This window comes from Vespa mandarinia, chromosome 12 (genome assembly GCF_050613455.1).
Source record: "Vespa mandarinia isolate Hongniang chromosome 12, ASM5061345v1, whole genome shotgun sequence".
NCBI lineage: Eukaryota > Metazoa > Arthropoda > Insecta > Hymenoptera > Vespidae > Vespa > Vespa mandarinia.
Window position 1 is genome coordinate 1,707,501 of NC_140821.1, and position 10,000 is coordinate 1,717,500.

The window sequence follows — 10,000 nt, forward strand, 5'->3', positions numbered from 1 at the left end:
TACATACATATATACACACACATATATATATATATATATACACACATATAATAAATATACACATGTAGATTGGTGGATGTGTATGTGCATGTTTTAGTTTCTCGGATAAATTATTTTTTTTCGTGACGCGAATGGGTTTGACGATCGCAGCTCGGTGGTGTTGTTAATATCATATTCATCATCATCATCATCATCATCATCATCATTATTATCATTAATCATCATAATTGTTGCTGTGTTGTTGCTGATTAACTCGTTGCTCGCTGTGCAACGAGAGGGACGAGGAGCAAGCGTAGAGGGTTGTCTGTCTCTCAGGGGGTTTAGGGTGGGGGGTTGCTGGGTTGGTTGATCGGTGGTTGTTGATAGTGCGACGGGGGGAGGGGGCGGCGAGGGGAGTTGAGCAGCGTCAATGATATATCGTTTAAAACGATACATCGCCTTGTTGTACGGGCACACCTTGTTATTAACATATATATATATATATATTAATTATATCTATATACATGTAATATATTTTTGTGCTTGGCAAAAAAATTGTTCTCGACGATGACGAGGACGATAAAAGGAGAAAAGAAAGAAAGAAAAAGAACAAAAAAGGAAAAAAAAAAAATAAAAAAATTAAAAGGAAAGAAAATTACAAAATGAAAAAAGAAAAAAACTACGGCCAAATCCGATGAACAAAGATAAGTAGTAAAAAAAAAGGAAGAATAAAAAAAAAAAAAAAATATAAATAAAAAATAAGAAAAATTCCGATAGGATCTACAAACACACGTCTCGTCAACGTCTCGATTCGTTAATTGTTATATTATTCTTGTTCTTGTTGTTGTTGTTGTTCTTTCTCGTTGTTGAGGTGCGCGCGCATGCGCACATTCCCCCACGTCCTCCCCCTCCTCAAGATTTCTGAGAATAATCAGACGGTTATAGGGTATAGAAAGCTCACCTAATTGTATCGAGAGAGAGGATGATAATTAATCTTGAATAATAATTTTCCCCATTTATATCCCTCCTCCTCCTCTTCCTCCTCCTCCTTTTCCTTCTCCTCCTACTTTTCATCGATAAAAAAGAGAGAAAATTGTCCGGCATCTTCCTCTTCTTTTTTTTTTCTTCTCCATAATGATAATGATGATGATGATGATGATGATGATGATGATGATGGTTATTATTGTTGTTGTTGTTGTTATTGTTGTTGAAAGGGTAGAATAATAATTAACAGCAATATAATAATCGATAATCAAATACTGCTGGTTTAGCATCAAGAGAGTTTAGTCAGAAGAGGCCAAAGGAATTTAATGGCGGTCAAAGTTGTAATCAGCGAGCAATAAAGAGAGAAAGAGAGAGAGAGAGAGAGAGACAGGATATAAGTGAAAGATAGATAGATAGAGATAGAGTAAGAGAGAGATGAAATCTATTTTTTCTTTCTTTTTTTTCTTTTCTCTTTCTTTCTCTCTCTCTCTCTCTCTCTCTCTCTCTCTTACTCTTTCTATTTTCATTTGAGAGATCATACAAAAGGAGGGGTTGAGAGGGGTTTGTAGGGCTGTGCTCGTCTTGAGAAAAAAAAAAAAAAAAAAAAAAAAAAAAGAGGGATGTAACAAGGAGATTGAAATTCGTTGTTCCTTCGTCTCGGTGCACCTCTCTCTAGAGACGAGGCTGAGATCAATTCGTCCGGTTTGAAAGATGGAGAGAGACAGAGAGAGAGAGATAAAGAGAAAGAGAGAAAATGATGATGCTCTGATGATGCTTGTTACTACTGCTTGCAAAAAACTGGATATGTGTCCCTTTCCTCTCCTCTCCTCTCCCTCTCGTTACTCTCTCTTCTTTCATTCTTCTCTTTCCTGTTCCTTCATCTTCATCTTCTTCTCCTTCTTCTTCTCCTTCCTCTTCATCATCTTTCTTTTTCTTCTTCTACTTCATCTTTGAAAATCTCCTTTCCCCTTTCGACATAACGCGATAAAGTAAGAAGATTTTATAGTGGCAACACATTTTAAATTCCTTTCTAGAAGAAAGGAATTTCGAATTTTTCTTTTTCTGCTACTATTTATTGTTGTTGTTGTTGTTGTTGTTGTTATTATTATTTTCTGTAGTTATATTGTTGTTCTTGTTGATAGGCGTGTTTCGACTAGACGTGCGGTTTTTTGTGTTTATTTATTTGTTTGTATGTTTTTAGTTGTTATTATTATTATTATTATTATTATTGTTGTAGTTATTATTATTATTATTTGTTGTTGTTCTCGTTAATTTAATTCTGACTATTTTTCGTTCGAGTATATTATTGTATGCATTTTTTAACCCATTTCTTTTCTTCTTCTTCTTTTCTTTTTTTTTTTTTTTTACGATCAGTTTCATGCCTCTCAGCTGTTCTCTGATTCTTTTCTTTTTTTTTTCCCCTCTCCATCACTTTATTTTACTCATTGCGTGCGTTGTTGCTGTCCTTCTTCTTCCATTCCTTTTTTGTTTTTTTTTTTTTTTTTATATATATATATATAAATTTTCTTCCTCCGTTGTTATCAGTTGTTCGCAATTATTTCGAGGCAGAGATAATATGATAAAGTTCGTGAAACTTCGTTGAGATCGGATTCTTTTTGTTGATATTGGGAGAGAGGGGGGGGCAGGGGGATGGATAAAGATGTAAAAATTGTTGGCTGAGGAGAATGAAACTTTTTCGTTTGGCATCTTCGTCGATACGAAAGATGAAGAAGAAGAAGATATTCAAAAAAAGAAAGAATAAAAAAGAAAAAGAGAACGGGGAAAAAATTAATATATATATATATATATATGGTGTGTGTGTGTGTATATATATTATATATAGCAGTTTCTTTGAGAGAAAAAAAAAGGAAAATAAAAAAAAAAAAAAAAAAGAAAAGAAAAAAGACACACGTTGTTTGGGTGGGCCTCTGTCCGATGAGATTGATGAGTACGATGAAAAAACGATGACAACGAGTAACTACTAGGACGACGACGACTGTTAGGACGATGGAGGTGATGAGAGACGCTTACTCGCAACGTCTTTTATATATATATACATATATGTATGTATATATATATACATATATATATATATTTATTCTTCTTCCAGTTATTCATCATCATCTTTTTCTTCTTTTTTCCTCCTCCTCCTACTCTTCTTCTTCTTCTTCTTCTTCTTCTTCCTTCTTCTTCTTCTTCTTCTTCTTCCTCATTTTCATCTTCCTCTTTCCTGCCTTTCTTCCTTCCTACCCTTCTTTTCTTCTTTCTCAATTAAACTCTTCAACTGGAAACGAAGGCCGCAATTTGCTCGCTGAATTGCGTGTGCTCGAGCAAAAGCGAGTCCTTGCAGCTTTCGAATTGTTGTTGCTGTTGTTGCTGTTGATGCTGGTGTTGTTGTTGATGGTGGTGATGGTGGTGATGGTGATGATGATGAGAAGAACGGGAATGCTGATGCTGTTGATGCTGTTGATGTTGATGGTGTTGATGCTGATGTTGCTGCTGTTGATGGTGTTGATGCTGCTGCGGTTGTTGCTGATGGTGGTGTTGTTGCTGATGATGTTGATGGTGTTGTTGTTGTTGTTGCTGATGTTGATGCTGATGAGAAGTAGCAGATTCCTCGGGATCAGGCTCGGTACGCTCATATAATACGCATATGGAACCGTTTTCTCCAATCCTATAGGAAACCTCCGACGGATCGATCCACATCGTTAGCTCGCTTGGGAATAGGCTGTGCAATACCGCCGGCAATAATCCAACATTAGCACCGGCCTGTGCTATTACAGGATCCATTTTCCCATTGATACGTATACAACGATATCCTGAGCCACGATTTGGACGATCAGGAAACCAATGGTCTCTGTAACGATGCCGCAACACCTCCGTCAATGAAGACTTGAACATCTCGAGCTGTCGCTCGGAGAGTTGTCCAGCCTGTAGGCGCAGCAGGTGCACCAAAAAATCAGCCGCCGAGACTATTTCCAATCTCATTTTAAACAAATCTATTTCTTCAACTTGTCGCACTTTCCTTAATTTTTCTTCTATCCTTTTTTCCCCTTTTCTTCTCCTCCCTCTTTCTCCTCCTATTTTCTCTGTTTTCCTTTTTTTTTTCTTTTTCTGTTTTCTTTATCTTAGCTATACTTTCCTCGATCGAATCTTTTTTTTCTTCTTCTTCCGATCACCTTCCCGCCGTACGACGATATTCTCGCGAATTCTTCCGTCGCGACCAAACTCCCACAATAACTCAGATTATTCCGTTGAACTGTCGCCTTTTTGAGAATATTTTCGTTTTCGTAGATCGATCGATCGTATCTCGATATCCTACGAGTTTTATCCCGTAAGAATAATTTCTGTATAGATTCTCGATATATATATATCCCGTAATCGAGAATGATACGAGTGATGCCTGATGATGATGCCGCGGCCGTTGCCGCTGCCGCTTCTGCACGCGAGAATATCCACAAAATGGCGCCGTCGCCGCCACAGCCACGTCGATTCAGCCTCGACGCCACCACCGTTTTTCTCAGTCTGTTGCTGCTCTATCTCTTTCTAATCTATCTATCTAAAATCTTTATCTTTCTCTTTAGTCACTGGAATTTCGTCCTTTTCATATGTCCATGCTGAATTTCACAAGGAATGAGCAGAAAATGCAAAAGGAAAAAAAAAAAAAACGAAACCGTTATCTCACTCGTACGCTCGAGAGACAGAGATTTTTTTGCAACGATTTTCGCGAACTTTCTTCTTCTTTCTTTCTTTCTTTCGTTCTTCTACTTTCTTCGTCCTTCCTTCCTTCCTTCTTATCTAATCTATCTATCTTTCTATCACCTGCAGCACCACCTCCACCACCTCCTCCTCCACCTCCTCTTCCTCCACCTTCACAACTTTTCCTTCTTCTCCAATCACAGCACACAAAATCCTTCTCTCTTAAAAGGGCGGCGGGAGGGAGCAGAGGGGACCCTCGCTTATTTCACGCTTTCTCCGTTTTTATTATATATACATATATATATATATATAAATATATATATATATATTTATCTTTACAATTTAATATAGCGCTTAAGGAAAATACTTTTCCTTTCGAAGGAAATTAATTATTCTCCTTATATGTGTCCTTCCTTTTTCACTTTAAGTATCACGCAAAAAAAAAACAAAAAGGAAAAATGTATGTGAACATATATATATATATATGTATATGCGAGAGAGAAAGAGAGATAGATCGGAATTTTGGAGCAAATATATATATATATGCGCACTATCTTAATTTTAATAACTTTTCGGTTCTGTTATATTCGATTATAATTTTTCTTTCTCTCTCTCTCTTTTTTTTTTTTTTCTTTTTAGAAAAACACTGTAAACGTATCGTGGCGTTAAAGTCGATCCGCGCGCATAACTATTTTCATTAGATTACTATTACGATTATGATTACACGACCGACGAACTGACCGACGAACCGACCGATTAATCGAACAACCGACCGACACGTTCTTTTCTCCGCTTCACGGAACAACCGCACCCAGCGAACATCAACGACTTTCTAATGGTACCGATCTTCGTGTCGGCGACGACGTAGCCTCGTCCCTTTGTTCGAATATCCAAATGGTGGGGGGAATTGTAGCATTAACCAATAGCGATTCGAGCTCGCTACTCTCGCGCCCCCTCCCCACCACTATCGCTTTTAACATACACGTATTATATATATATATATATATCATCCCCGCTGCGAGAGCTTCGCTATTCGTCACGTGACCCCCGCACGCCGGCTGCGCGTCGCAGCTGCGTCCCGAATACGGTCTGCGCGGACCGGAGCCGATGGTTCTCAACCATTATCTTTTTTTTTTCTTTTTCATTTTTTTCCTTTCTTTCTTTTTCTGTCTGTTTCTCTCTCTCTCTCTTTCTCTCTCTCTCTCTCTCTCTCTCTATTTCCCTCTCTTTTCTTCCTTGACTTCATCGGCTCTCTTTCACGTTGGGGCTGCTAACAACGACGACGACGACGCACACTGCAAACGATCTTAATCTATTTTTCTCTCTTTTCGCTTTTATTTATTTATTTATTTATTTATTCATTTATTTATTCATTTATTTACCTTTTTTTTTGTTTCCTTCCTTTTTCGTTAACTAACTCAAAATTCGTTCGATTAATATTCTTTGATCTGTTTGAATGTTCTCTTTATTCGGTTTTTTTTTTTCTAATTTTATTGTTATTATTCTTTTTTTTTTTTTTTCTTTTTCCCCCACCCCTTTCTTACTTTGTCGAGTTAGATTCTTTTCTTTTTTTTTTCCTCTTATACTGACAGTTTGTTTACTCTCGTAAATTAAAAAGAAAAAAAAAAAAAGAAAAAAGGAAGAGTTTATTTGGAGAAAGTGTAATTCTCATTTGTTAATGATTTCTTTCTCTAAGTGATTCATATTGTATGTATATATATATATATATATATATATATATATAGATAATGAAAAATATTTTCTGATGGAAAATTTGGATGTTCAAAGAAAAATATAATAGAATGACTAAAATCGATTAGAAATTATTCAGATCGTATACCATCCTTCATAAGTGCGTCCTAATCTTTAAAAATGTTATTACTGTAAAAATATAATTTCAATACACATTTTTATCAAACTTCGTAACATTATTATTGTTATTTATTGTATTCTTTTACAAATTATAAGATGGAAGTAATACATTTTTTAAAACATGATTTTTCTCATCGAATATCATATTCTTCTGTAAAAAAAAAAAAAAAAAAAAAAAAAAAAAAAAAAAAAAAATGTTAAGCTCGTTGGAAAATTTTATCATCGAATTTTTCCGAATTATTGAATTTCGTAAGAATTATTTTTTCTTTTTTTCTTTTGAATTATTTCAAATACGATTTCGATAAATATTTATCGATGATTAATGATAAAGATATTCTTAATAAAATCTAAATAAAAAATTGTCATGTCATTTTACTAATTCGATTGATTAGAATATATACTGGCTATGTTTTATAAGTTCGAAAACAAAGAGAGAGAGAGAGAGAGAGAGAGAGAGAGAGAGAGAAAGAGACAACGTGGGAGACCACGTATTTTTATCGATGAAACACAAGGGAAAAGGAGGAGAAAGAAGAAAACAAAAAAAATACACGCACGTACACGCACACACACACACATACACACACATATTTTTAATCGATAGAAAAAAATACGATTAGATCGTATAATGGTTCCATCGGAGTCGCGTTCGAAAGGCGGAAGAAGTCTTCCACGAAAACAACGTTTTACGTATTAAGAAAACGAATCACGCCTCGATGAACGCGCGATTTCGTCGACGGAGGGCAAATACGAACGTGCGTGAGTGCGTACGTCCGTGAAAATAATACCTAATATCATATCACGTAAACAACAACACAACAATAACAATAACACCAACGAGCAACAACGAACAACAATTGAACAATGATTCAATCTAATTGGATTAATGTATCTTTCTTTTTTTTCTTCTTCTTTTTTCTTTCTTCCTCTTTCTTTTCTTTTCCTCTTCTATTTTTTTCTTTTTTTTTTTTTTCCTTATCTGCTTGTTTTTTTTTTTTTCACTCTAACTCGCTTGTAAGACTTTAAAAAAGTACGTAAAATATTGTATGATCGTAGTAATAAATTTGCCATTTATAACGTAACAGAATGATTGTAAATATACTCGTTGTAAAAAATAAAAAAAAAAAAAAAAAAAAAAGAAAAACAAACAAACAAACGCGTATGTCATTTCTTTTTCTATTTATTTATTTTATTTTATTTATTTTTTTTTTCTCTTCTTTATCGCGAGAAAAACTTCAAATGTGTTTTCCGCAAAAAATGAATGAAATTTTTGAAAGAGATGTGTATGTGAATTCATTTTTTTTTTTTTTTTTTTTTTTTTTTTTGAAAGCGAAAGCTGTTCGATTTTTTTTTCCGAGTATTGGTGAAACAAAATGTAAAAATATAAAAATTTTAATTGATATTTAAATTGAAATTGAAAAAAAAAAAAAAAAAAAACAATTATTTATTTCGTGATACGGCGAACACGTTTTCAAAGTTATTAAGTTAAAAAAAAAAAAAAAACAGAAAGTAATAATAATAGTAATAATAATAACAATAATAATAATATAAACCAATGTCATACTAAAACCTATAATAATATCTCTGTGTATATGACATGTTAATAATAATATATCAGATATTTTTACTTAACAAAATTATAATATAAAAATATTTATTTATATAAAATATTCGTTTAAATATTAAACTTATATAAAATTAACATGAAATGTTAAATTAAAAATATAATAATAAGTATAGTATATATACTTATATGATGAATTTCATACGTCATTGATATATTTCCGTCCATTTTTTCAAGGACACACAGACACGACAAACAAACATACACACACACACATACACACACACACACACACAACAATAACATATATGTATACACACATACACACATATATACATATCCTTTATACTTGAGTGTCTACAATTTGAGAACACATATTTACACGTATGTACACATACATTTATAATAGGGAAAAAGTTAATAATAAAATTTAATATAATGGCCGAATACGTTGAATATTGAGAACCACTGACCCTTCGGTTCTCTCAGCATGAATCCCAATGAAAAAACGAACGAATAGGAAACTAACGTCTACCGCTAGAAAGCTCGTAGGTTATAACATATATATATATATGTATATATATATATATATATATACACAGACACAGTTTATATGCATATATGTATATGTATAACCTACACATATACTTGAACTTTTGATCGTACGATACGAATCGTGGGTACGTAGGTTCGATGCGAAAAACACGTTCTACTACCTGAACTTTGCAAAAGAGAAAGAGGAGAGGCATAGTTTCTTAGGGTTGATATATATATATATATACCTTAAGAAAAAGAAAAAAAGAAAAAAAAAAAACTGGATTATTCGCTTACGTACCCTTCGACCCTTTCGATCTAAAAGAAAATTGTCTAGGCTTTAACAATAGAATACGTTGTATATTCATAATAGTTGTTATCGTATTTTTAATTGATAGATTTTTTTAATATAAAATTTGACTGATAGAGTATATATCGTAAAAAATAGAAAAAAGGAAGAAGAAAAAAAAAAAAAAGAGAGTAAAATAAAAGATGAGATATTATTAAATTTCTCGATCGTTAAAAAATTTCATATTAAAACGCGATATATATTAATTGATTAAAAGTTTTTATAACACGAATTATTAAACGATTCGTAATAAATTTTCTTTCTCTGATATTACCTCATTGGATACTTCTCGTTGTAATCGAATTATTTTCGAATAAGAGAAAATAATTCATTTACTTTAATTGCAGACAATATTAATTATTAACGAAAACTTAATATATGTTATATAATAATCATAAAGTTTAATAAATACGATCATTCTTTCAAACATTATAAGTCAAAGTAAATCAACTATTAATTTTTAAAAGCAATTAAAAACAAAAGACATATATATATATATATATATATATATATATATATATATACATTTATTTAATAAAAAATACAAAAAAGAGAAAAAAAGAAAATAAAACAATAATACCTATAATACAAAAATAAACTTATAATAAAATTAAACATGTAAAACATAATAATTACGTTGATAGATTGATACAAATAAATAAATAAATAAATAAATAAAAAATAAATAAATAAATCGTCCCAAGTCTATCGCATTTTCGTATCGTTATCATGGACGTTTATCTCACGCATAATAATTAGCGTTCATTGATTAGTTTTGTTGGATGTAAACGCTTAAGATCGCAATGACGTAACAAAACAACGAGGGTTGCGTATTTCCCATCCCCTACATCCCTCCCACTCTCTCATTCTCTCTCTCTTTCTCTCTCTCTCTCTCTCTCTCTCTCTTATATGTTACGTAGTTAGATAGGTAGAAGAACAAAAGAGAGATCTCTCCCTTTGAAGTTACATATCGCGGAATTATGATACGTAAGCACGTGTATACGAATACGAAGTAGAGATTC

General features: G+C 32.8%; 2 protein-coding genes across 7 annotated transcripts in view; both read right to left on the reverse strand.

The window, feature by feature from the left end:
- Nucleotides 1-5,516, reverse strand: part of LOC118450730 (protein BTG3) — a 7,437-nt gene extending 1,921 nt beyond the window's left edge. Inside the window, exons 1-2 of the mRNA XM_085660518.1 lie at nucleotides 941-5,516; nucleotides 1-456 (exon numbers count right to left, since the gene is read on the reverse strand). The exon at nucleotides 1-456 is cut by the window's left edge and continues 1,921 nt beyond it. Coding sequence (XP_085516644.1) covers nucleotides 3,244-3,951 — 708 coding nt within the window. The 5' untranslated portion in view covers nucleotides 3,952-5,516 and the 3' untranslated portion in view covers nucleotides 1-456; nucleotides 941-3,243. The remainder of the gene's footprint in view (nucleotides 457-940) is intronic.
- Ipk1 (Inositol phosphate kinase 1) overlaps nucleotides 1-10,000 on the reverse strand; it is a 142,499-nt gene that overhangs the window by 58,394 nt on the left and 74,105 nt on the right. The window contains exon 1 of one of the 6 annotated variants that reach the window (XM_085660517.1): nucleotides 2,875-3,006. The exons of the other annotated variants lie outside the window; for them this stretch is intronic. The gene's annotated coding sequence lies outside the window, so the exon portion shown is untranslated. Of the gene's footprint in view, nucleotides 1-2,874; nucleotides 3,007-10,000 lie in introns of those variants that run through there. 6 annotated transcript variants of the gene reach the window in all.